This window comes from Amblyomma americanum, chromosome 11 (genome assembly GCF_052857255.1).
Source record: "Amblyomma americanum isolate KBUSLIRL-KWMA chromosome 11, ASM5285725v1, whole genome shotgun sequence".
In the NCBI taxonomy this organism is placed as follows: Eukaryota; Metazoa; Arthropoda; class Arachnida; order Ixodida; family Ixodidae; genus Amblyomma; species Amblyomma americanum.
This window is the reverse complement of record NC_135507.1, coordinates 79640924-79668854: the sequence shown is the minus strand read 5'-3', so window position 1 is coordinate 79668854 and position 27931 is coordinate 79640924. Positions and strand designations below refer to the sequence as shown.

At 47.3% G+C, this 27931-nt stretch overlaps 1 protein-coding gene across 1 annotated transcript in view; it reads left to right on the top strand.

Annotated features, from left to right (window-relative positions):
- Nucleotides 1–27931, top strand: part of LOC144109746 (serine/threonine-protein kinase PLK1-like) — a 63006-nt gene that overhangs the window by 25339 nt on the left and 9736 nt on the right. The window contains exons 5-9 of the mRNA XM_077642541.1: nt 3647–3780; nt 15662–15769; nt 17424–17540; nt 18074–18387; nt 27278–27477. Coding sequence (XP_077498667.1) covers nt 3647–3780; nt 15662–15769; nt 17424–17540; nt 18074–18387; nt 27278–27477 — 873 coding nt within the window. The remainder of the gene's footprint in view (nt 1–3646; nt 3781–15661; nt 15770–17423; nt 17541–18073; nt 18388–27277; nt 27478–27931) is intronic.

The window sequence follows — 27931 nt, the reverse complement described above, 5'->3', positions numbered from 1 at the left end:
ACTTCCATGTATCGGCTTCTCAGTAGGTTGTGGTTTGGGGCCACTAATGAAGGACTTGCGACGGTGTAAGGCGCTTACACGGAATGTGCAGCCACTAAAACTCGCTGGATGGTCACCTCCACAATTAGCGCAAGCAAAATCTGCCTTGCACTCTTTGTAATCATGGCCACCACCACAGCGCTTGCAACGTTGATCTTTGTTGCAAACTCTCGCTACATGTCCAAAGCGTTGGCACCTGAAGCACCGGGGAGGAGTTTCAACGAACTCGTGGACTGCATGTTTGGTGAAACCAAGGTCAATTATTCCAGGGCGCTCGGTGTTGGGAGCAAACGTTAGCACAATAGAGTTTGTAGGCTTCGCTGCCCATTGTTGTTCTCCAGGCTCCACCCGGCGCATTAACCGTCGCACGTGCAGAACTCCTTGCGGTTTCAAGTAGTCAAGAAGGGTACTTTCCGAATACCACACTGGTACTCCCCTTATAACACATGTGTTAGTTATGTAGGAGTGTGGCAACCGGGCTTGAACTCGTAGGCCACCGATCTGAGAGCACCGCAGAAGAATGTCTACTTGCTCTTCCGTTGAGATATCTAGATGAAGAGCCCCTTGCGTTGTGAAGCGACTGCGAATCGGAGCAGATCCCTGTAGTACTTTAATATCATCGAACAGCCTGATAGGGCTCCACTCTCTTAAGTCAATGCCTTTCTCTTTTGGCTGAACTATCACTGGGATGCCGACTGTCCGGTGCTTCCGATGACTCACCACTTTGAAGCCGTCGTTGTCCATTTCCGCCATGTCAGCCACTTCCTCGTCAGAAGCGACGATAGTTGAGTCGTCCCCACTGAGCGATGATGACGCACTGCACTGCTGGACGTCCCTGATGACTGGCAGATCCCCGCCATGTGATGCCATGGCCGCCTCCGCCCCACTGGGCTCCTTCGGATGGCGCTGTCCCTTTAAGTATACCGGCGCCGGAGCTGACGTACCCTTCCAGTAGGGACAGTACCGCCTTAAAGACGCGGCCGTCTTCCAAGGATGGAAATAACCTAGTTAATAACTAGAAAACAAGGCAAAATTACTGAGCTGAGGTGACAACAGATCGAGCAGCGTCATCTTCCTCTTCCTCCTCTTCACCGTAGGGTCTGCGGCCGCGCATCACGGTTCACGAGTCACTATGCTGTGCGAGGCGCGCTGTCCGCCCGCGGCCTGGTCAAGAGAGAAATATCAAGTGGGTGTTTCCCGGCAGGATTCAGCGGCGGGTCACGAAGTTGTGGGCTTTACGTCTGGCCATCAGCCCACATTTCCCGACGTTTCCATAAGGTTGCTAGTAAGGTTGCTATAATAGCTTCGGCTGCAGTGAATGTCTCTCCCACGGTAAATTTCGACGGAGGCGAAATTCTAGAGCCCCGTGTGCTGTGCGATGTGATTGCACGTTAAACGACCCAAGCCCTTCACTACGGCGTTCCTCACAGCCTGAGTCGCTTTGGGACGTCAAACCCCCTTAAAGTAACACAAAAAAATCACTGTGACCGATTTAAATGACGCCGCGATTAATCCTATTAACTCCTAGTTACTGCCCATTCAATTTCCATCCCCTGCGATTTAGCATTAGCCGGTCAAATGTTACCGGTCAGCGGAGAGGGGGAGAGAATGATTCAAGGGCGGAAATCGCCAGATGTCATCAACAAGAGGACCTCCTTTTGGGAGGCAATTGCCGATTTATTTTTGAGTTGCATGCCACTGGAGCTCATTCACTGTTGGGTACAGATGTACAGAGAGATGGAGGGATAAATTGGAGAGACGGGGTCAGTAGGCAGCAGACTGAAGCTCGTCCTCTATTTCCTGTTAACAAGCGTTGCAGCAACTTCCGCTCGCTTGGTGCGTTGAGTGTTTTTTTGGTCCGCCGTATCCGCTTGGCAACATCGGACGGCAGGTGAGTTGTAGTGAGGTGGGCACACGGGATGCGCAGGCCGCGGACCGACCGTGCGTCGTGTGAATGCGCCTTTTTACCAGCCGACGCCTTGCAACATTCTCTTTCACACGGCTGATATGCGGTATGCTCATGCCCGCATCTCCATTGCTTGAAATCAAGCCACCACCTCCTTCAGCGCATGCGCAAACGACAGATGACAGCAGCTGTCAAGCAGGAACGGAGCACTTGGAAGGCGGAGTACGGATCTCGTGGATCCGGGTATCGCCTGCGATATGCTTCCATGCGTTTGCATTGAACCAGTGTTCCGGCTAGCAGACGAGTTTTCCCCTATTGCTTCAAGCCGAAATCGTAGGAAAATGGCGGATTTTCGTCTCTGGTTTCTTGTCCTCTCCGGGAATATCCTCGCTGCCTCTCGCCTCCCCCCCCCCCCCCCCTCTCCAGTATAGTTCGGGCGCTGTGGCTCAAGTTGGAATCACCGGAGATTAGCACGTGTGTACTCCCTCCCGCTCACTTACTTTCGTCCCTTTTCTTGTTGGTGCCACCGCTTTTATGGCTTTGTTCCTTCCCAGACTCTTGGCTCTGACACTGACCGCATTTGTTGGCGTTTCACTGTTAATCTCCTTGCTATCACTGTCTGCCTTATGAGTCACTTTTTCACAGCTCCTCGTGATTCCTGTTTTCTGACCTGTTTTCTCTAACTTGCCCAAGCTACAAAAGCTATTGCCCATCCCGTGCACACATTCTGCACTGGCATGTCCGCCATCTTCGTTTACAATGTCGGTAGTTGCCACGCTTTCCCTGAGTATTCGGTTGTCCCCAGTCTCCCTATTTCAGGTATACCTTTCCAGCGCATCCACTCACGCTTCTAGTGTAGAATTTTCACTGTCTACCCTGTTAAGCTGAGCAGTCAACACCTGAAAACGAATACTTCACAGTCTCAGCGTGTAACCTGGTTTTGCTTCACAGTCTAGCACTACGTGATTATGCTAATAGAAAATTTTCTAGAATACATAGAGGCTCAGATACCGCACGAAAACACGGGGTCATACAACATTTGAAAACTACGTCCTTGCGTAATAAGACGAAGGAGGAAACACATACGACGTAAGAACGTACTTTTCAAACTATCAACAAACTTACCCAAGCGAAATTAACAATAAATAAATTTAGTCATCTGCAAACGCCGACACCTGCATGGAAAACGATGAACTAATATTCGGGCACGCAATTTTCTGTCGTAACTCCACAGCAGGCAAGCGCGATTCATGACTAGGAAAAAACCTGACACTGGCGGAGATAGTACGGGCTGTTCACAGTGCCTATGCTAGCTTATCACGAACCCTGTGACGAGTCAGCCTTTGCTGCTGTAACACGTTCTGGTGAAGGTGTGGTAAGATCCCTAAAAAAAAGTTATATTCCCCAGATATGTCCAGCATGATGGATGACCTAAAGCGCCTAGAAGGCCTGTTCCCGAAGCAAGATAAGGGAAGGGATTTCTGGGGCGCCTACAATAGACTACAATAGGCCGTCTACAATAGGAGGGTCACACCCGATTAGGTGCGGCCACTGCCTGGATCTCGGTGTCGAGTGGCGCCAAACAATAGCGGTGCTTATTTTCATGCACGTGATGCTACCTTTCAAAAACCGTCCCGCACCGGTCAGAAACGGCAGTGTCGAGCTCAGTCGCTGGTGCCTGTGCTGATGTGTGCATTGCAGCTGTGGAAAGCGTGGAGTCGAGATCGCGTTTCCTCTCCGTGATGGCTTCTGCGACGACCAGCGACGAATTCCCCCACGTCGTCATCGACACGAATTCCCAGAGAGAATACAGCCGCGGCAAGTTTCTCGGCAAGGTATGTCTCCTTAAACGACGGGTGTGCTAATTTCTATACAGCAGAACGTGCTGATACCCTTTTAGCATAGCCTGATTAGAACAACACCCCGTGAAAACAGCAAGAATATTATTTGCTGCTGTCGCTTTGTGCGTCGGGTAAAGCGCAAATAAGCTTTGAGTGCTCATATGCTGTGCGAGTGGTTAATGTGCAGTTTTTGGCAAGCGTAACCATGACAATGAACTTAGCAGTGTAACGTCGCAAGAATGGCGCACCATAAGCTCTATATACAGCGTGTTTCACCCACGACTTTATACAATTTTTAAAGTAGGCGTTTTGTGTTAGAAAGGCGCTTTTTTTTTGGTATAGCATTGTGAGCGGTGTAGTACGCCAGAATAGAGCTAAGATGTGCGAACAAGCAGGCTGGGTAACCAAAACTCAATAGTATGTACGTTTTAACTATTGCTGTTAGGTTCTGTAATTATTGAGAGGCATGTAGCCCACCCTTACCATTATCTATATCAGTTTTGGAATTTCGATAACGCGGTGACCTTCTGCGCTCTGGTCGAACAGATTTTGGTTACATCCTGCCCAAACACGTACATTTTCGAGAAGCTTGCAGGAAAAGCATCCTCTCCAGTGCACGTAACTTATTGAAAAAGCCAAAATTTGTTGGGCCACAGCGCCGACGGTAACGGCTTTTGTGAAAATTTTAAGAATTGCTAATTAGATTAGTTATGGAGGGCTACACTACTCTCGATAACATCAGAGGTTTGCGATATTAAATAAAGAGTTATCCATTCAATATTAGTTAACCAGACTGCTGGTTAGGACTTCTTTGCAGTATTCGGGCGTAGTAGACCGCTTACATATAATAAACTGCGCATCTCCAACAAAAAAGATTATTCTTAACACGTTTCGACGCCGACTCGACTCCTTCATCAGGGGTGACTGCAGTAGCTAGCGTCTTTAAGTATGGAGGGGAGGAGGGGGTCAGAGGAACGAAATCTGTGATGCGAAAGGCGTGGGGGAAGGGGGGGGGGGTTGAAGGTTTATTTCCGCAACTAGGTGTTGCGAGGACAGCCAGGAAAAAAGATGTATAGACAGCTTGAAAGGTCCTGGCTTCCTCTTACAGTGCAGCATTGACGGCGGTAGAAAAGGACAACAAAATATAAGGGAAAAAAATCACGTATGTTCAGTACATAGAACGACACATGTACGTTCAGTACGCAGTACATTCTGCATGTAAAGGAAAAAAGAACTACTTTAGGTCCAATAGCCTATAAAGGCAAACGCAGAGAGGAGATAATAAGGGACAGCAAAATTGACACATGCACTCAAAATGGTAATAGCAAGAAAAAAGAACTACAGGAACAATTGGGGCAATTCTTTCAGAGAAATATTGGAGACATCAAGATTCTTGTGGCAGTACAACTGGTTCAGAAGTGTCGGTAAAGTATGCTGCAACATTTGTTTACCATAGTTTGTGCGGCATTTCTTAACATTCCAAAGCTCTGCTGCGCGGGTATCATACACAGTTCTGCTTTGCTCTAACCCAGCAAGTGTAAGTAAGGGGTCATCATTTTTCATTATGGCGAGTTTATATTTATGGCACAGCCTATAATTATACATGGATTTCATTGGAATAACGTTGTGTCGGTGGAAAAGGCTCGCAGTGTGCAAGAAATACGGGGCTTTACATGCAATGCGTATAATACATTTTTGTAAGACTGTGAGTTTGTTAATATTTTCGGCTGTTGTTGTTGGCCCCACCATACATCCGTAGTTGGCTATGGAAGAGAACAAAGAGTGATAAAGTAACATGTTGACTGACGTAGGAAAATTAAAGCAATGGCGGCGCATGATACCAACTGTTCAGGAAAGTTTCTTAACGACGTAATTAATATGGTCATTCCACGACATATCTGCTGCAAAGTAAACGCCTAGAGTTTTCACAGTCTGCACAAATTCTATTCTGGTATTGTTTAATTCAATTAGAGGAAGTTCAAAGTGTTTGTGACGTGGATGAAACATAACGGCTGCAGTTTTACTAACGTTAATTCTTAAGTGATTATCAGCAGTCCAAGTATTTATTTCTTTTAAGGTTTTATTAGCCCGATTTGCGAGATCAACCGTTGAAGTACCCGAAAAAAAAAGACTAGTGTCATCTGCGTAAATTATGTACTTAGCAGTGCTATCGATGCGAACAATATCATTGATATAGAGAACAAAAAGAAACGGACCCAGAATGCTCTCTTGTGGAACACCAGAAGCTACCGCTTTCAACTGGGAGCATTCACCGGCAATACTAACAAACTGAGATCTATGTCGCAAGTATGAGGAAATCAGCATATGGGCTATGCCTCTAATGCCGTAGTGATCTAATTTTTTGAGCAGCACAGAGTGATTAACAAAGTCAAACGCCTTTGAAAAATCTAAAAATAATCCAAGTACCATATTTTTTGCTTCAAAATGTTTTAGTATGAATTCTTTCTGAGCAAGGAGAGCTAACTCAGTCGATCTATTTTTACGATACCCATATTGAGCGGTAGTGATAATGTTACATCTTTCAGTGAAGCAGGATAGCCGTTTAAGAATAACTTTTTCGAGGCCTTTAGAAAACACAGGTAAGATTGATATCGGGCGATAGTTTCCATTTCATTTTGGTTTCCTTTTTTATACACTACTGTCACTTTTGCCCTTTGCATAAGACGCCGAAAAACGCCGGAAACCAAGGATAGGTTGAAGATATGGGTGAGGCAAGGTGCAAGAATGTCGATGGTAAATTTTATGGGCTGTATCTGAAAACCTGACGCCTCTGTGGCTTTACTATTATTAAGCGCTAAAAATTCTGTAATTACTTCATTTACTGTAACCGGTGTTAGAAATATTGTTTCACCATTTCGGGCACTCATATAGAACAGATTTACGTCGCCGCTTGACGTGTCATCAAAGGAAAGGAAATAGTCATTACAGGCATCTGCTAGATCAGAACCTTTTAATTCAATCCCTTCATGAATTATTTTTGTGGTCGGTGCGGAAGAATTACTTAAGATAGATTTTAAAACCTTCCAAACTTTTTCAGACTGTCCACCAGTTGAATTAAATCGGTTATAAATATATTGCTTTTTAGCGACGCGAAGTTGCTTTGAGACGAAGTTCCAAAATTTTTTGAATGTTTTCAGCGCTTCAGGACATCTACTTTGTAAAAACAGTCTGTAAAGTTTATCTCGTTTTCTTATCAACTGCAACATGTCCTCGTCGACCCATGGTTTCTTACTTTTCTTTGACTGGGAGAATTTCTTCAGCGGAAAGGAAGCATTATAAATGTCAGTAAAAATCACTAAAAAATTTTCGTATGCTTCGTCAGGGTCGCTTTCCTCAAAAACATGTTCCCAGTTAAAAATAGATAAGCGTTCCTTGAACTCGCATAACGTGTGATGATTTATAACACGATAAAAAGACATTTGGTCGGGTTGTCGTTGAGAATTCGGAGCGAGATTAACAGATATGAATATTGGCATATGATCACTCAGAGCATAAGCAATGGTGCCTGATTTCAAGCTTTCTGTTTTGGAGTTTGTTATGGAAAGATCTAAAAGTGTTTATGATTCTGTCGTAATCCGTGTAGGTGACATAATGACATTTACACAGGAGTGAACGTTAAGTAAAGTATTGAACTCGATTGTTGTGTTATTGTTGGCCAGCATGTCAATGTTAAAATCGCCACCTAAAATTAACTCATATTGGTTCATGTTAACAAATCATAGGAATGAATCAAGAAATAAAAAGAGCTCAGCAGAACTGCTACCCGGTGGACGATAGCAGACACAAAATATCCTTGTGCCAGACTTGACTGCCAGGACTTCGTAATGGGGTGTAATACAACAAAATTCAGGCAACGTTTCTCATTTCATTAGATTCGAAACTAACATTGAAACACCACCTCCCCTTCTTATGGATCGGTTCATATAGAAACACTTGTATGTCGGAATCACATAGTCGTCACCTTCACAAGTAAACCACGTTTCAGAAAACATAACATTGAAACAAGTTTCCACTTCTCTGAAAAAACAGTCAAGTTCTTCTTGCTTATTTCTACCAGATTGAGATTAACATGAATGCCAGAGCAACAATGAAGATTATCAGGCTTAATGAAACTATTGATGTCAGAAAGATTAACTAGATCAGTAGAAAGAGCCATTGGAAAAAGAGTGCCGCGTATTGCCACACATTACTGGCTTTGCAACTGGTCCAAATCTGCTGGACAATGAATGACAATCGCAGGATCATGTTGTTTCCTTCTAACGAACACTTTCCCATTCCGGTGCCAAGCGTACTGGTAATCATTTTCGCCTGCCCAAGCCTTTGCATAGCGCCACAGCTCACGGCTTTGACGCGTCATGTTTTCGCTGACAGATACATCCGAGTGAGCATCTCTTAAATCTGTACGCTTCTGAAACCACATGTCACGAGTTGAGAGCTTTGAAAACCGTACAATGATCCCAGGCACCTTTCCTGGCTTTGAAGGAGGTCTGTGCACAACATCGACGTCATTCAAAGTAAGCTCTGGCAAATCCACAGATTTTGCTACGTCATTTACCTTTTCCACCAGATTCTCATCATTTGTCACCGGTATGCCGTGCACCTCAAGGTTCAGCTTTCTGTTTCGCCACTCAAGGTTGTTTACAGTCATTTTCAAAGACTCAACATCATCAGCGTCGACTCTGGTCTCAATCGCACTGACACGTTTCTTTAAGGTACAGATCTCTTTCTCATGTTTTACCTGTTGCTCAAGTATATCATCGTATTTTTTGACATTAGTTCAATAGACTTCTTCACTTCATCGACTTGGTCAGGCAGGCCAGCAAGAGCATCAAGTTTTTGACATATGCCTGCTAAACAGACAGCAAGGTCAGGTTGCGTACTGGGTGTGTCCGAGCTTCCTGCGTTTGTTTTGCGACAGTCTGGACATCGCCACGTTTTGCGACCTTTCTCGCCTTTTACCTTATATGGTGACGCAGAAACACCAGAGCAATTGCCAAGATGGTAGGTGTACTCACATTCGGCGCACTTGATGGCGAGTCCGTCATTTGGCAGACATTCTTCGCAGAAAGGGCATGTCTCCGGCATGTTAGCCTTGGTATAGCTTTTGCAGCATACAGGCTTAAATTCGGAAAATCTTTCTCCTAACACTACAACTGATAGCACGGTAGAAAACAAGGCAGCAGCGAGCAACAAGGCAGCGGCAAGCAACAAGGCAGCAGCGAGCAACACGGCAGCAGTGGTGGTGAAAGAAAAAAATGGCAAGTAGAAAAGTAGGTTTTTCACCAACCTGTAAGGCGAAAACAAAGCAGATAAGGGGGCGTCCGATCACCACCGTCGCTGCCGTCCGTGTGACACGTTTACAGCTCGGCCGGTAGAAGCGCGGGGGCGCAAAAGTCTGTGACGTCACACTTAGTGCTGTCTTGAGGCCAGCGCAGCAAGGTTCGTCGTTGAAATCTGCAGATGCAAGTAATTCACGGAAGCTGAGCGTCGGAAAGGCACACTGGAATGGCACGCCTTCAGGTCAGAACAAGGCAGCGCACTATGGCAGCAGGCAGTCAGGGGTAACCCACCTGTAAGGCGAAAACAAAACAGATAAGGGGGCGTCCGATCACCACCGTTGCTGCCGTCCGTGTGACCCGTTTACAGCTCGGCCGGTAGAAGCGCGGGGGCGCAATAGTCTGTGACGTCACACTTAGTGCTGTCTTGAGGCCAGCGCAGCAAGGTTCGTCGTTGAAATCTGTAAGGCGAAAACAAAACAGATAAGGGGGCGTCCGTTCACCACCGTCGCTGCCGTCCGTGTGCTGTCCACGTGCCGTCGCTGCAGTCCGGGTTAATGCTGTTAGTCACGTTGCACAGTGGGGAGGGGGTCATTGGCGACTTTTTTCGTTGAGTTGAAGAGGGAAGTCCCTGGGCTAATACTGGGGGCAGGTTTGCTTTTTTGCGGTTGTTGTTCAGGGTGGTAGTAGTAGTAAGTGGATAAAAGGGGACGAGGAAAGGAAAGTGCACGGGCCTGCGACTGATGTTATCGGACCACCATCACTGCCGGCGTGCAGATAAAGAGGATTGCAAACTAAACATTTCGACAGATTTGCCTGTCTGGTTGGGTTTGAAGACTTATAATAAACTGCACAACTCCAACCAAAAATTTTAACTTTAACCCAACGTTTCGAAGCCAACTCGGCTCATTCATCAGGGGTGACTGAGGGCAGTCGCTAGTGTCTATGAAGTATTGAGGGGGGGGGGGGGGATGTTAAAGCAACGAGAGCTGTGACGCGTAAGGCGCGGGCGAGGGGGAGAGGGGTTTAGGCTGTTAGTCACCACCTCCCTGCAGTGCGCCAGCGTGACTAAAAGCCTAAACCCCCTCTCCCCCTCCTCTGCGCCTTTCGCGTCACAGCGGTCGTTCCTTTGACACCCCCCCCCCCCCCCCTCCATACTTAAAAGATGCTAGCTACTGCACTCAGACACCCCTGATAAAGGAGCCGAGTCGGCTTCGAAACGTTGGGTTAAAGTTAAAATTTTTGGTTGCAGTGGTGCAGTTTTTTATAAGATAGAGAGGAGAAGGATAGGTAGAGTTTCAGACGAAAAGGGGAGTATAAAGATGCGGGCGACGCAGTCGTATCAGTCAGCTGCCTTAGACTAGCAATAGCCGTCCAGGCCCATTTCCTCCAGGAAGGCGAGAAGAGACCGGAGCGCCTTGGAAGCGTTGGGGCCGGTGGGGTAGAGGGGGGCACTGGTCGAGTCGGATGGAAGGCTCAGGTCCCTGTAGCATGCAGCCAGCTTTGCCTGGTGGATGGCAAAGGCGGGGCAATCGAGGAGGAGGTGATCGGTGGTCTCCTCCGTTTGGCCGCAGCGGGAGCAGTCTGCCGTGAGGGCCAAACCCTTGCGATGGAGCCTAGCCCCGGTCCAAGAACATCCGATGCGGAGCCGGAGGAGGAGGGACCTCTGCCGTCTGGTGATCCTCTTGTCTGGCAGGCATTGAGGGGTGTCCCTTGGGCAACCCTGTGGTCGGGGTTAGCAGCTGGCAAGGTGGTCAACACCGAAAAACAAAGACCGCACAAAAGCAAACCTGTGCGACGTGACTTACAGCCTTAGCCCCCCCCCCCCTTTCTCCCACTCCCCCAAGGCTTTCGTTCCAATGACCCCCTCCATACTTAAGAGGGCTCACCAATTACGAGGCACATCAGATTTAAAATTTTCTGTCGATAGATGGTAGCACTTAAGTACCACTAAAACGAGGGACTTCTATTTCCTCTCCAGGTGTATAAATTCTACCGCGACACGTAAGTGTTAGTTTTTCCGCGAACAAAAACTAAGGCCGACAACTTTCTGTGTATATCCTACCCAAACTGGCAGACAGAAGCACAAGCGAATAAACCCTCTCAAGGGGTGGTGGTCAGAAAATGGACGTTCATCCAGTAACCCACAACTGAGCTGCCACAAGGAAAAGTACGTTTTCCGGTTTAGGTTTCCCTAAGCTCCCTGGCATCTTTTCTCCGAAAATTCATACACCATAGTAGGGTGGGGTATACAGCCTGTAGTTAGAAGCAGTTTTGGTTTCGCCTAGCCAGAACAGATAAGTGTGAGTCATCTTTTGGCACACCTTGGGAACACCTTCACTTCGGCTGGCTATTCTGTATACCGCGTATTCCTCCGTCGCCCCACGCTATACAAGCCTCGTGACCGTGTACGAGTGTGGACGCTGATTCGACGACGCATTTTCGTTTAAGCATCCGGCCGACGCTTCTTTGGGAGAAGTAATGCTGCGAAGCTGTTGTACTATTTGTTTGTCCGAGTTCAAAACCGTTGGCGCCCGAGAATATCACTTTGTTATGCTAGATGCAATCAGCGTTATCTGGAAGGATTGCAGCCAGGCGAAACTTTTTCGGCATTATCCTGGACTGTTATACTTGTTTTATCGCGTCATTTGGAGGGTCTCACTTCGATGACCACCGAGCAGGTTTGTTGCCATTGGGGTCGCCGAATTCTTCAGTTTGTTTATGAACCATACTCACTTCAGTAACTTAATTACTGCTGAAGTACTTCGTTTCAATGTCTCATTCACTGCTTATAATTTCAGAGCGGAACAAATAAAAGTTCGGTAAAAGAGTGAGATGTGTGGTTTTCAAAAGCGCTGCGATCGCCCTGTTGCTATTCGTGGTGACTTTGAACGCAAAATCCGACATTGCTAAAGCGACTTCCAAATGTTCTGGACATAGTTGGTGTTAGGGGATCATTTTTAAAAATAATAAAAATTGCAATTGAATAGAAGAAAACATGGGCGCCGACCACGCCAAACGCGTGCGCTATTTCTGTACATAAAAACGGCAGCACGCTTGAATTCTCATGACGTCACAGGTTTGAAAGCGAAAATTCCATACCTACTATGGTTTCTGGGAAAGTCTCATTATGCGCCCTGCTTTTCTGTGTTTTTAATATATTTTGTGTTCTTATGTATTATATATTTTCTATATGTATTTATATAGCGGCCCTTCCGAGCTTTTTTTCTGATTGAAATATGCGACTTTTGGAAACGTAGTGCAGGAGGTACGACTAGGTGTGGCGCATACCGGGGAGTATTTTAATTGCGGGAAGACAGATTCTGTAGGAAAACAGCGCCAAAAAACACTGGACAAGAATCACAGACAGACATGAGCGTTGTTTTCCTACAGAATGTCTCACGAACTTGCCCAACAATACACCTTGAGAAGAAGAATGGTTGGGGAACGCTTGCCACATGCGAAACCGGTTCAGAAGGAAAGCTGGATGATTTTCCCCGCCAGGCCACGAACTTTTGAAATCATGTTATTTACACTACGGAGATGTCTATTCTGGAGTGGGGGGCTCGGAAACCCGCGAGCTCTATTCTGCCGACAGGGTGTACCGACGCTTACAGTCGACAGTTCTTGCACTGATAACGTGAACATTTGGGCTGAGTTATGTCTGGTCGGGAGGAGAACTAGAGAGAACAGAGCGACACTCGACCAAAGATTCGTTAGAGAACCGATATTTTCGATGCCGATCCGACACATTCTGGTTGCACTGGCCTGCAGAGGCCAACGTTGGCTTTGACCGGTTCTCCAGACGTCGCAGTTGCAGTGCAGCTGAGGCTGAGCAGGAAAAGGAAGGAGGCGGTCCTTTCTCCTCTTGATGTGGGCTGTTGCACAGTCATAGATAGTTTACCGCGAATATAGCATGAAATCGCAGATGATTGGCAAGTGCCTCGATGAAAGGAGGTTAATGGCTACGTCATGACAATCAGTCTGCCCCATTAGCCCTCTTTACATGAACCCGAGAGCGTCGGGTCGATTCAGGGGTCGGGTTCAGCATGGTCAATCCAACTCAACCAGTGCGTGCTTAATGAATTCGATTTTAGCGATTCGAAACTGGTTCAACTGTAGCGAAACCAAGCTTCGAGCAAGCAGTAGCAGCCTCCAAGATTGAGGCACGCGATCGCTGTATCGGAGGCGCGACGGCGCACGTGAAAAGCAAGCGCGCATTTATCATCCCCCCCCCCCCCCCCCTAACCCCACTTTACGACTCGATAACGTTTACAAGCACACCGGGTCAGGGTCGAGTTCAGTCAACGTGCCCCTTGTGGCGGAGTTGTCTGGACCCGACTTGGCGCGCGTTTATATGAACCCAGTACCGATTTTCGGCGCGATAACTTAATAACCAGGTCATGTTGGGTTGATGTAAGCGCCGAAATTGGCTCGATGGCCTCCTATGAGTAATATTTGCACCTGCATTCTTCACTTATATCGCCACCTGGGTTACCGCGCCCCTACCTAGGGCAAGTAACAATGCTGTTCTCCTGCACTTTCCTGAATAGGGAGCCCCCTTCCTGTGTTTTGGTGCTAACAAACCTTATTGTGTGGCTGCCGGGGGGGGGGGGGGGGCGCTTTTGGGTGTTGCCTTTCAACCTACTTCGTTTCCGCTCCACAATCTGGAGCAAAAAAAGAAAAACAGAACTCGCTTTCCGAATACAGCCCAAGCTAGAAAATAGGAGAGAAACAGCTCAAGTCCGTGCAAGTTCTCAGTAAAACCCTGGGTACATGAACACAGACAACCAAGGGGTTAGTGGTAGAGTGTAGTAGCGACAAAGTATTCGGAAGCCAGATGGAGCCACGTATCGCTAGTTAAGTTTAGCGCCAATTTCAAATGTCCGCAGTAAATACATACAAAACTTTCAGAGCCTCTAAAACGCAAACACTACGCTGGATATGGATAAAAATTGTGGCTGGAGAATCAAAAATAAAAATGGGAGGAAATTTTGCGGACGAAATTCTGATATCTGGCTTAGTTTTTTCACGAGACGACATAAAAACCTGACATTTCTAAAAGTGCTATGTTTCTGAATATTTATCTCTGATTTGTAAAAAAAAAAACTTAAAAAATAATATCACGACACAACATTTCCTCTATCCAGTAAAAAAGAAAACGCTGCCACAGACCTCATGAAAATCGAGCCATATTAAGACACGCTAGAGCTTCTGAAAGTTCTCAGAATATATCTCCTATGGACACTGCCTCTTGTGAACCCTCTTAAAGACGCTAGCTACTGTCCTCAGTCACCCCTGATGAAGGAGCCTAGTCGGCTTCGAAACGTTGGGTTAAAATTAAATTTTTGGTTGGAGATGTGCAGTTTCTTATAAGTCTTCAAACCCAACCAGCAGACAGGAAAATCTGTCAAAATTATGCTTAGTTTTCATACCGCGTATATAGTGTTATGCCTATAAAAGCGGTCTTCTAACTCAAAAAGCATATCTTTAAAAATTGTGTAATTTGTGAGGTCAAACACCATAGGCATGTAGCCGTTAGGCCTACCTTTCGAGACGTTTTAGACTTGAGCGGTACCGTAATGTCTCCACTCTACCGCTGACAATCAAATCTAGTTGTTTGATTCCTTTTGGTGAAGACGGCTCTTGTAGTAGTCAGAATACGGTTGCTTTCTCGTTGGGAGTCCAGACTGCGGGTGGCTTTTATCAACCAAGATCGTTACCGCAACTCTTAAGTCAAACGATCATAAAACAGTTGGACAATGTATCTTTATGCAAAGCAAGGTTTTGTACTAAGAGACCGGTTAACCTGAAGAGCGCCGTGAGGAAAGGGACTAAAAGAAGATAGGGGTGTGTTAGTGTACAGCACCGGAATAATTTGTACCTTTTGGGACCCGTATTGGTTAGAGGATAGACTTGGCTTATTCTGAATCTTGCTGTTCTTAAAGGCAAGGAGGCTAAGGCAAAGAGGGTGAACAGTTTTTTCAGGAATCTTTAACAGGCACCGACGTCGCTCAGCACATGTTCGCTGTTTGCGTTCCGCCTCGATTGAAACGCGGCTGCTGCAGCCGGATTCGTACCCGCGTACCCCGGCTCCGCAGAAGGGCGCTATAACCAAAGAGCCACCGCGGCGAGTTTCTCGTTTCGGAGGCGGACTCAGGGTAGCTCGTCATGTGGACCGCACGACTACGACTGTGTAAAACCGGGATAACTCGGTTACAGATGTGGTGTTATTGTGTAAAGTGGTCATTTTAAAGTCATACTGCTCAGTTTATTTGTTAATGCGATTCTCCTCTTTTCTGACGTCCGCTAATATACACGCATTTCTGTGGCAATAACAGGCATCTACATTAGAAACATACCTTTGAATCATACCTTTTAAACATACCTGCTTTCAGCTTGTATTCGTCCCAGATGCCATGAATTTCATGCTCCGGTCTAATTTGAGCACTTCGGCATAAAGCCGATTTCTCCCTCGAGGGAAGGAATCCACTGCCGGAGTGTTTCAGTCACACAGTGCCACAGCATTCGCCCCTCATTTGTATGTCCATGCAACAAGGCTGGCATTACTTTTTCAGGGCGGATTTGCGTACGTCTACGAGTTCGTGGACAAAAAGGCGAACATGGTGTACGCAGGCAAAATCATCCCCAAGAAGCATCTTACATCGGACATTCTCTGGCAATATGTGAGTTCCTATATCACTGGGCTTCGTCTATTCTCTTTCTTTTTTTGTAGAAATTTCCTTAATTAGACGCTGAGGTAAAAAAATGCTTTTGTGGCTTTTAGACCGCGGGCTCTACCCCTCGGGGTACAACATCCCGTTTCGATGTCGATGAGGCAATGACCTTTAATGCCTCACGAGGTCAAACCGAAGTTCACTGCTCGGTGGTATGTCCCATGCTCTAGTATTATGACCATGGGATCACATGCCTATTGGGTACCTCACGTTGACATTTTATTTGACACAGTGGAGACCATGCTTAACAGATCTTTCACTCGTATAACAAAGTTCAAGCCATGTTGAACCCCACCCATTTTTTCTGGCGACGCCGGTGTAGCGAGGCGGGCACACGCTCCGAATCACATGAAAACGAAAGTAACGAAGGTCGTGATGCAGCATAGGATTCGCGCGCAAGTTCAAAATGAGTTGCGCCATCTAGCGAAGTCAAAACAAAGCTCGCGTGATCGCTGATTGGCTGTTGTCTCCCCACCCTCGCCTTCCAACAATGTTTGCCCTGCCCTCGTTTTCGTCAAAATGACGAGTCGTCAAAGCCAGCAAGTTCCAAACCCAAACGTTTCGCGGAATTGCGCCTTGCGGCCGTATTCTATTATGATACATTATCCACTTTCGATTTCGAGTCCAGTTAGTGATCTCTAATTGGTCACTGTTGTTCAGTCTAGTGTTCCTCTATATGCTCCCGCAGGGAGCAGAGTTACGCGAAAGTCCGCCATTTTGTTCCAAGCTCTGCTGGAAAGCTGCTTCTCGTGTGGCAGGCGCCTCATGAGAAGGCCGTATAGAAGCATCCATCCTCTTCCCAGTCGGGACTTCACAATACCCCCTCAGTCGGATAACAAAGGAGACTCTGCTCAAGATGGGAGTGGCTGTCCCCCTCCGGCTCATGTGTTTTGCATGATCAGACACGGTTTGGAACAAAATACGTCAGCGTGATCACGTGATTGCCGCTCCGCGAATAGCGTTACGAGCGGTGCGAGGAAAACAGTCGCGCAACTCTCCTCCCTGTGGGAGCATATCTAGGAACACTAGTTCAGTCATGCTGCTAGCGCCTTCAAGCATGAGTGGAGAACAACCGAACCATTTTCGCTGATATGGTGAGGTCCGGTCTCATATGATCCAATGGTCACTTCTAGGGACGCTTGAAAGACGCGTCAACATCACAGAACAGTGACTATCGCGATAGGAGCAAATGTATTAGATATGGATGGTGGGTTCTTATAGATTATGGCTACTGTGTGTCGATTTCTGGCTTTTTCTAAAACTTATCTAACCTCCATTTTCGTCAAAAGTAACAGCTTTGTCCTTTCATGGCTTAACCTAAGGAGACTGCAAATTTTCGTGGACCTTTCTATCTGAAGAGGAGGGTCACAAGCAGAGGACAAAACTTACACCTCATTCCGGTAAACATATATTAGTAGAGCCGTATGTTGCAAGATTTCGTTCTAGTGGCCGATTGTCTTTGCCATCGCAGGGTTTTTTTTTCATTTTCATCGTAAGGGTTCATAATTATAACTACCAGCGGCTTAAGTCAACCACTTTTGCTTATTTTGCTTACGCTTAATACAACCTTTTGCGAGATTACAAATTAATTTTTTGTCTACAGCTCGAAGAGGAAATCAACATCCACAGTACCCTGTGCCACGAGAACGTCGTTCGCTTCCACGGCCACTTTGAGGACGCCAAGAACGTCAACATCAACTTGGAGCTGTGCACAACACAGGTGTGTTAACATTCCGGCTCCTCTGTGGTTCCCGTTTCCACTTATTTTCTTTGTATTTATTGGAAAACGTTCCTAATGTTCTCGAGGTTCGTTTTTATTTCGTTTAATTGTGCTCATGGTCCCAAAACAACTCAGGCTATGAAGGACGCTGTAGCGGAGGCCTCCGGAATAATTTAGACGACCTTGGATTAGGTTACTCGATTCTGTATTTGGTTGTTTATTTCTTTCGGCAATTTTATCGAGATAGGGCACGTCGCGTTCTCCAATCATAATTTAAGGCATAGCCAAAATTTAAAAGTGATTTTATTGCTTTCAAAACGGTCCTTTAATATTGTGATGCCTTCATGTGGGCACTGTTTCTTGCAGCAAGAAAAACAATTAACTGAACTAAGCCTTCTCCAGACTGGAGTGCGCCAAAGTCGTCATGTCCCAGTCTAAAACCTGAAGGAATCCGATTTGTTTTTGTCATGTTCTTTCTAGTGTCTGACCTTCAAAGTTCTTCCCCAAGCTTCATTAACGCATTTATTTTCCAGTCTCTGGAGGAGATGCACCGGCCCAGAGGGTGGCGGTCCGAATCAGAGGTGCGGTATTTAATGCGCAAGCTGCTCCGCGCCTGCGAGTACCTGGTGCAGGAGCACGTAATCCACCGAGACCTGAAGCCCGGAAACCTGCTCCTCACCAAGTACTCGCAACTCAAGGTGGCCGTCTTCGGACTCGCCACCCGCGTCCCCTACTTGTGGCAACTCAAGAGGTCCATCTGCGGTACCACCAACTACATGGCCCCGGAGATGCTGACCCAGAAGGGCTACAGCTACGCAGCGGACATCTGGGCCGTCGGGTGCATCATGTGAGTCTCACCTGATGATTGCGCAAAACTGTGTGCAACTGTTTACAAGTTGATTTACGAAGACAGCTGGGTGCACATCGCACAGGTGCACCCGTCCGTAAATGTATAAGTTGGAGCGTTTAATGTCGGAAATGTGAGTATAAAAACTGGCAAATCCTCGCCTATCTTGCCTTGTGGGAACAATAGCGAGGGAATAAAGTATGGCCGTTGCATTAATATTTTAAACGGGCGAAGCAAATCAGGCCAGAGTTGAGGGCGGTGGTTAGTTGTGTGCAAACTTCGTAGCCCTGCTCGAAGTTGGGTTATGTCGAGTTGAGTATGTGAATTTTACGATTGAACTAGACGTTTTATACAACTGGTTGATATAATTACAGCAAATTGCAGGCGCCAGAATTTTTCGTATTTCAACTAGTCACCGTATCCCGCAGAGTTGAATTGCGCTTCTTGATATGACTATGTTGACAGGCACGCTTTTAACGCGACAAAGCACTTGTGGATATCTCTGATATATATCATGACCCATATTTTTTGGTGTTTTTGATCCTTCATGGTGGTTTACTTTTCGGTTGCGAGAAAACCTATGAATCAGTAAATGAGGCGCTCATTATCCTAGAGACGTAAAACAGAGCAGACTGTACGAGATAAATAATTAAAATTACTTCCAAATGTACTTCTTCCTTCTTTCCTATCTCATCCAGTTAGGGCTGTTTCTCACAACTATCAGCTTACGTCACTAGCCCAAACTATTCTTTGCAACCCTCATTGCCACAAACTTGCCGCGCCGTCGTCTGCAAAGTCCTTGCGCTGAAGAGGGTTTGCCAGTGACAGTGTCCTTAGGAAATACATGGGAAATTTCAGAAGCTGTAGCGGGTCTAAAAATGGCTCGATTTTGATAAAGTCTGTGGCAGCGTTTTCTCCATTAATGGATGAAGGAAATGTTGCAGACAGATATTATTTTTTAAGTTTCATTTTTTTTTCAAATCAGAGATAAATATACAGAAAATTTGCACTTTTTAGATATGTCGGTCTTTATGTCATCTCGTGAAAAAACTAAGCCAAATATCAAAATATCGTCCACAAGATTTCCTCTCTTGTTCTGTCTTGATTGTCAAGCCGCAATTTTCATTCATATCGAGTCTAGTATTTGCCTTTTACAGGCTCTTAAAGTTGTGTTATGTATTTTCTGTGGGGGTTTGAAATTCGCGTCAAATTTATCTAGCGCGATGTGGCTCCATCTGGCGTCAGAATATTTAGTCACTACTACACTCTCAACCACCAGCCTCTTAGTTGTCTGTGTTCGTGCGCCCAGGTTTCTAATCAGAACTTGGACAGACCTGAGCTTTTTCTTTCCTTTTTACTTGCTTGGGCTGTATTCGGAAAAGATTTCTGCGTTTCTTTTTTGCTCGAGCTCTTGGTGCGGTAAGTAGTAGTAGTAGTAAAAACATTTATTTTCACAGAAGGAAGAGTAAGGGAGTAGGGTGTTGGGGATAGATAGAAGTGGAGCTGCAGTGGTCGGTATTCCCTAGTCCAGGATCCCGTTGGCCTCCGCCGCTGCCTTGGCCCTCGTCACCAGCATAAGCTGTGTGCTCGGGTCGGAGTCAGCCAGGAGGGCCTCCCACTGCTCTAGACTAGGGCTATTTATCTTTGGTAGTAAAGGGCTTTTTTCACAGCCCCAGGTGGCGTGGTACGTTGTGGCGTAGCCCCGACACCACACGCACTCTTTCGCATATCTGTTCGGCCACATTTTATGATACATGGCTCTGCTTGGGTAGGTGTCTGTTTGTAGTCTTCTGAGCGTGGTGGCCTGCTCTCTGTTGAGGATATCCGCCGGAGCCGAGTACTTCTTGCGCGCTCCCAACAACGCCTTCATTGCCTCCCCGTACGATTCTGGCGTGCTGAAGGGTTCGACCGGCAAACCCGCCCTCCGGTTCGTGAACCCTCGGACAACGGTGTCTGCCATGAGATTTCCCTCAACCCCAGTGTCAGGGACCCAAATGATGGTGTGTTGAATGTGTGTGTTGTTTGATCCATGTCTGTGTTGGTTTTGTGCGAAGAGAATCCTCGCGGCTTTTTGGCCGATCCTGCCATCTCTGTATGCCCTCGCTGCAGCCTGAGAATCCGTCGCTATCCAGTAACTCAGTCCCTGCCGATGGGCTTCAGTCAGGGCTAGAGCTATGGCGATCTCTTCCGCTGCTTGTGTTGTCCTTGTGCGCACTGATGCACCAGTAATTATCTTCCCATTGGCGTTCACTACTGCTACCGCCCTAGCGTTTTCCTTCGTTCTGTACTTGGACGCGTCAACATACAGAACCATCTGTTTCTTCTTTAGGAACCTGTCCAACTCCAATGATCTCGCCGCCCGTCTTCCTTCGTGGTTCTTCGGGTCCATGTTTCTGGGCACTGGTTTAACCAAGAAAGTGCTCCTAATTTGGCTGTCAATGTCTGTCTTGTCTTCGCCCTCGCCTTCTGCCGGGTATCCTAGCTTTAGCAGTAGTGCGCGGCCAGTGGCTGTTCTTTTAAGTCTTTCGAGTTGAAATCTGAGCATAGTTTCACTGTGCTCCTCATAGGTGTCGTACACACCCATGTTCATTAACTTTTCTGTCGAGGCGCAGGTCATGACGCCTAAGGCTTGCTTATACGCCTTTCTGATGCATGTTTCCATTTTGTTCTTTTCCCCTTTATTAGGTTGTAGGTACGGAAGCGCGTACGTCATCCTCGGTATGATGAGCGCAGAAGTGATCCGTAACGCATCTCGCTCCTTCACCCCTTTTCTCTTGTTCGTAATCCGGCTTAACATCCTGCATATCTGTTTCGTGGAGTGTTCCAAGAGCTGGATGGTATGGTCTCGTTTGCCTTTCTCCTGCAGCCACATTCCCAAGATGCGAAGCTTATGTGTCCTTCTTACGGGTTGTCCATCGATCTCTAACTCTATCGATCCCCTGTCCTCTTTGTTTTTGTGAAGTCTAATAAATTCTGATTTTTCTGGAGAGCACTGCATCCCGCTAAATAAAGCAAATTGACCGATCTCATCCGCCGCTCTTTGCAGTATTTCTTGCTTGTGTCCTGTCGATCCTTTTGTCGTCCACACTGTTATGTCGTCCGCATAAATTGAATGTTCTACATCTTTGATGTTTTTCAGTCTCCTAGTTAATCCAATCATTGCTATGTTAAAGAGCAAAGGTGAGATGATGGATCCTAGTGGTGTCCCTCTGTTTGGCGTCGTCTTCTTTTCTGACCTAATGTTGTTGATGCCGATCGTTGCTCTTCTGTTAGACAGGAAGGCCTTTACGTATGCGAAGATCCTCTCCCCACAGTTTGTTGTCGAGAGTTCTGCGAGAATGGCGTTGTGGCTGATGTTGTCGAAGGCCCCCTTGAGGTCTACAGCCAAGATTACGCCTTCTCGAGTCCCCGATATTTGTTTTAGTACCATGTCTCTTAACTGGAGCATCACGTCTTGCGTGGAGAGTCCCGTTCTGAACCCGAACATAGTATCCGGAAACAGACCGTTGTCCTCCATGTAGTTGCTCAGTCTAGTCTTGACCACTTTCTCGTATAGTTCACCAAGGCATGAAGTTAGCGATATCGGCCTAAGGTTCTCTAAACTGGGTGTTTTCCCTGGTTTAGGTATCACGATAATCTCAGCGTGTTTCCACTCCGCCGGGACCGTGCCCCTTTCCCAGTGCTCGTTGATTAGTCCGGTCAGGCTTTCCATTTGGTCATCACTGAGGTTTCTGATCATTGCATTGGTTACTTGATCTTTTCCCGGTGTTGTGTTCCTCGTGAATGACCTGGCAGCCGCGTATACCTCGTATTCTTTTATCGGGTCATCCAGCTTCGAGTTCCTTGTCCCTGAATATACCATGGTGCAGGGTGGCACCTGCGTGCTTCCGACGTACCTGGACCAAAGAAAATCTGTAATCTGGGCGTCCGTGCCCTGAAAATTGTGCGTGATACGTTCTATCGTTTTGCTGTTTTCTCTCTTCGATTTTGTCGGGTCTATGAGGTGCCTGAGCAGCGCCCATGTTTTAGCGCTACCCAAGTTGCCGTTTAGTTCATCGCAAATTTGGTGCCAATTATCTCTAAGTAAGTTTGCGGTGTGGTCTTCTATCTCCTTATTGATTTGAGCTATTCTGAGTCTCAATTTTCTGTTATGTTTTTGTTTCTTCCATCTTTTCGTCAGCCCCCTACGAGCCTCCCAAAGATGTAGCAATCGTTTATCCGCACGTGGAAATTCATCGGTAACCTCTAGCGTCATAGTATTGTCTCTGTGGACCGTCCGTAGTCGTTTGGTCCACTTTTCGATGTCCGTTATCGCATTTCTTCCGCCTTCATTCTCCAACTGTTGTCGGAATTTTTTCCAATCTGTGATTTTTGTCTTCCTCTGGATTGTGCTGAACCTTGTAAGTTTAATTTGCGTTTGAATTACGTAGTGGTCGCTTCCGAACTGCTCCCCGGTGTTAGACCATTCGTAGTCTAGGATATTTCCTATGATGGTCAAATCAGGGCTAGTGTCTCTTGAAACGCTGTTTCCGACCCTAGTAGGGTATCTGCTATCGGTAACGATTTCCAGCCCGTGCGTATCCACTCCATCTAGGATGGTTTTTCCTTTCTTTGTATTCATCTTGTAGCCCCACTCTTTGTGCGGAGCATTGAAATCTCCTACAATCACAAGGTGGTTTTGTTTTACCAGGCCGATCACCGCTCTAATGATTTCTCTGAAGTCATGTCTCCTCTTGCGCGGTGGGGAATAAATGTTAAGTACGAACAGGCTCTTCTCCCCGCGCTTCTTAGGTATTACCTCTATTAAAAGGTGTTCTATATCTTCTTCTGGCGTCGTGTGCTTGTGCGTAGTGACCCCCTTCTGACATAAAATGGCCACTTTTTTATATCTTTCATCTACTATGGTGTCGTAGCCGACTATCTTCGGCGAAGTGTTAGTTTCTTGCAGCGCTATTACAGTAGGTGGGTGTTTATGCTGCATTACATGTACGTTGAAATCGTTTTTGTTTCTAAATCCTCTACAGTTCCATTGCCATATTGTAAATTTTTCTTCTGCGTTAGCCATGATGTGACACTACTGCTGCGCCGCGAAGATCTTCGCGCTTTCGTTTAGGTCGACCTGTTCTGGTGCTCTCTTGTTTTGTCTCCTGAACAGTTCTGCCAGTCTCTGATCGGTCGCGTTCAGTCTGGTCATGATTTGTTCCAGCGTCGTCAAGACTGTTTTCTGTTGTTCCTGTATTTGGTGTAGTGGTTTAGTAGCATCTATTGCTTCCGTTACTTGCGGTTGTACGGCTGCTGGCCCCTGCGTGCTTGTTGTCGTCGAGGGAAGTGGAATGCAAGGCCACACCCAAAAGTGCCCCCCCCCCCCTCCCTTCCCGGCAGCCACGCAAATAAGGCATTGTTAGTGCCAAAACAAAGGATGGGGGCTCCCTGTTCAGGACAGTGGGGGGGAACAGCATTGTTCCTTGCCCAGCGCAAGGGCGCAGTGACCCAGGTGTCTCTACAAGTGAAGAATGAAGCTGCAAATATTCCTCATAGGAGGGCTTCGAGCCGATAGCGGCCAGCGCTTACATGAACCCACACGGCTGGTTGTTTGAACACCGGTACTGGTACGCACGCCGAGCTGGGAGTCGACGGGTCGGGTCCAATCAATTCCGCCGTAAAGGGGTAGGTGACTAAACTTGACCCTGAACCGACGTGCTTGTAAACGCTGTTGGGTCGAAAAGTATGGTTATTGAGAGGGAAGGGGATAAATGCGAACTTCTTTTCCACGTGCGCCGTCGCACCGCCGATACAGCGATGGCGTGCCTTAACCTTGCAGGCTGTTACTGCTTACTCGACGCTTGGTGTCGCTGCAGCTGAACCGGTCTCGAATCGCTAAAATCGAGTTCATGTAAACACGCAGTGGTTGAGTTGGATTGACCATGCTCAAACCGTATGTCGGACCGGCATCGAAACATCGGCTCTCTAACGAATCTTTGGTTGAGCGTCGCTCTTTTGCCCCAATTCTCCTCGCGACCAGGCATATCTCTGCCAGAAAGTTCGCGTTATCAGTGCAGGTGCTGTCCACTCTACGCGGGAAAACATGGTTGCACCTTATCTGCAAAAAGGAGCTCAAGGATTTCCGAGCCCGAGGGGAGCTGCGTCTCACCCATCACCCATACTCTCTGACGGGTGCAAATAAAGTGCTTTCTCTCTCTCTCTATGGAGCATGTCTATATTTCGCGCCGAGTGCGCCAGCCGCCGCCGGCCCGGCCAGACTGATTCGGCTCCGCGGCGAGGTGCGCGTTGTGACGTAATTCAATAACTTCGGCAGTTGGGCGGAGCTGTTCTTTTCGAGCTCTCGGCTAATTTGATCCATTCACGGTAAACATCTAAAGGTGCATGCAAGTGGACGAGAGAGCCCGATCCAGTGGACCCGTTGGATCTAGCGGAAGCCGTTGAAGCGTCGTGCGTCGGCTTTAGTTTCAAGGCGCCCACTTTAAACGCGACCGCCCTTGAGCACCTATCCGTTTTTTTGTGCCAATAAAATAAATAAATAACTTAGCCCTTGCAACCGTGGGAGACCTCGACGCCGCCTGCTGCCCCGTGCAACCGCGCCGTTCAAGGAATCCCAATCCGTTGGCCCCAAAGCCCTGGCCAGCCTCCGATGGGCGCAACTCGCCGACCTTGTCCTGGCGCCTCGCGACTCCCCGCACTGTGGCTATGATATTTAGTTTGCCACGGCTGCTCACTGAGGAAGGGGGAAACGCGTCCCGCCGGCGCCTAACCTAACCGTGCTCCCTCAAAAGCATCGCATGCTCTGTGGGGCTGAGGTCGCTGAAATGCAGGCCGGAGATTTTGCGAGAACTACGTCGTCGGGTTCGGGAACGGGATCCATCGCAACGCTGGCAAGACGCCGGTGCAAACGTAAACAGAGCGACGGTAGCGACCCCCGATAGATGCCTTCAACGTACGGCGGCGGTAGCTTTCATTTCGGCAGCTGCTAGACCGCACCAGTAGCCGTCAGAAATCACGGAGTCTCCGTTTACGTGACGTTTCACGTCACTCCGTCCTGTGACGTCATAAGAGTTCTCCGTGTCGTCATAAGAGTTCTCGTGTTTGAATCGGAGTGGCGGGAAAATCTTTTTCAACTTCGAATCCAAATTTCTTTGAAATAAATGCATTTTTCGCTGCCGGACAAGCGGCAACAAAGCCATAAATGCCGAACTATCAGATTTTGATAACGAAAAAAATTTGATAGGGTTCTCCTCAGTGTCCCTTTAAATTGCAATTTTTATTATTTTTAACAATCAACCGCTACTAGCAACTTTGTCCAGAACAGTTTGTAGTCGCTTGTGCAATGACGAAATTCGCCTTCAAAGTCACCACGAATTGCAAGAGAACGATCTCGGTGCTTTTGCAAACCACACATCTCACCATTTTATCCAAGTCTGATTTTTTCCGTGGTGAAATTATAAGTAGTGAAGGAGACATGAAAAGAAGTATTTCAGCAGTAATTTAGTTACTGAAGTGACTATCGCCCATAAATAAACTGAAGATGTCGGCGACGCATATAGCAACAAACGTGCTCGGTGGTCATCGAAGAGGAACCTTAAGATAAGGCGCTAAAAACAATTACATCAACCCAGAATAATGTCGGAATAGTTGCGCCTGGCTGCATTCCTTCTAGATAGCACTGATCGCATCTCGCGTCACAAAGTGATATTCCCGCGCGCCAACGGTTTTGAAGTCAAACAAACAAGTAGTAGAACAGTTTCGCGGCACTCCTTTTGTCATAGAAGCATCGGCCGGATGCTTAAAAAAAAGTAAGGTCAACAGCAGCAAAGACAATGCAAACAAAACACTGGTAGTGTAAACAATGAGAGCGCAAAAAGCTTTTATCAGAGGCCGCGTCATCGAATCGGCGTCCACACTCGTACACGGTCACCAGGCTTGTATTGCGTGTGGCGACGGAGGAATACGCGGAATATATAGCCGGCCAAAGTGCGGAAGGGGAGGTGTTCCTAAGGTGTGTGAAAATATGACTTACACTCATCTGTTCTTGCTAGGCTAAACCAACACTGCTTCTAACTACAGGCTGTACACCTTACCCTACCATTGTAAATGTATTTTCGCAGAAAAGATGCGAGGGAGCTTAGGGGGCCCAAGCCAGAAAACGTACATTTCCTTGTGGCAGCTGAGTGGTGGGTTACTGGGAAAAGGTCCATTCTGTGTCCACCACTCCTTGAGGCGGGTTGTTCTTTCGTGCTTCCGTCTCCCTGCTTTGGCAGGATATACACAGAAAGTTCTCGGCCCTACTTTTTGTTCGCGGAAGAACTAATACTTGCGTGTCGCGGTCGAGGAGACGTCGCGGTAGCATTTACACACCTGGAGGGGTAATAGAAGCTCCCTCCTTTTTGTGGTAATTAAGTGCTGCCATCTATCTACAGAAAAAGTGCAAATGTGAGTTGACTCGTAGCTGGTGAGGCCTCTTAAGTTGGAATTCGCTGACGCCGGCCACCAGACGGCAAGTGGCGTTAAATCATTTGTCGAGAAAGTACGGTTGAAAACCTGTAGGTGTTATTCTCATTTACGCAACCGGGTATATGTATCTTCCAGGCAGGTAAGTAACGATTGGTGCAGAGAAAATATCTATAAAACTGCTATAAGCTTCCTCTTCATGTTAAAAAAATCAGATAAGCAGTTCACGTTCAAAACCGGACACTTACGTGCATATCGAGCGTCGTTTGCCCGCACTTACGTTACCATTTTGCGGCGCTTGGCCGGTAAGGGTGTCGTAGCATGGCTGTGCCCGCACTGCTTTAAGCTGTGTCGTGCTGAGATGGTGGCCGCCACAGAGTGCGCGGATTACATCGGACACTGGCAGACCGCAAACTGATTTCCGCAGGTACAAGCTGCTAGTGGGGCGTCCCCCATTCGATTCGCCGTCGAACGCGGAGGCCGTGGTCAGAATCAAGAGGAATAAATTCGAGATCCGCTCGACTGTCTCCCCCGAAGCGAGCACCCTCACCCGGTGGATTCTCCAACCGGAGCCCCCTAGGCGGCCGAGCATCGAAGCCATCATGTACCACGAGTTCATGATGAAATGTACGCTTCATCTTGCATCTCTTTCTGTGTGTCTGTGGGCTTTATTGTTTCAATCACGGTGCGTTTTTATTTTTTCAACGCAAAAATCGCTATAAGTTACGTTCGGCGAAAAGGCCGAGCTTATTGCCACAATAATTTGGGATTGTTCGGCAGAGGTCGTGTACGAGCGGAGGCCTGTGCGTGGTGTCACCACGTGCACGTGACACTATGTAAAAGCGCAACTTTACGCACCGATCTTTATTTACTCTCGTGGCAGCAAATTGAAGAGAACAGGAAATTTAGCGTCGAAAGAAGGCGAAACGAAACATTGTGTGTTCCTGCAGGTCGTTGCCAGAATGACAAATTTCTCTTTTCGCGCGTAAGAACTGATCCGGCCCGTACCAACTCCGAGCAAAGCAGCCCGTTGTCTGTTGCCTTGTCTGTTCCCACCTGGCCTAGCGCGAGCGCTCCGTCT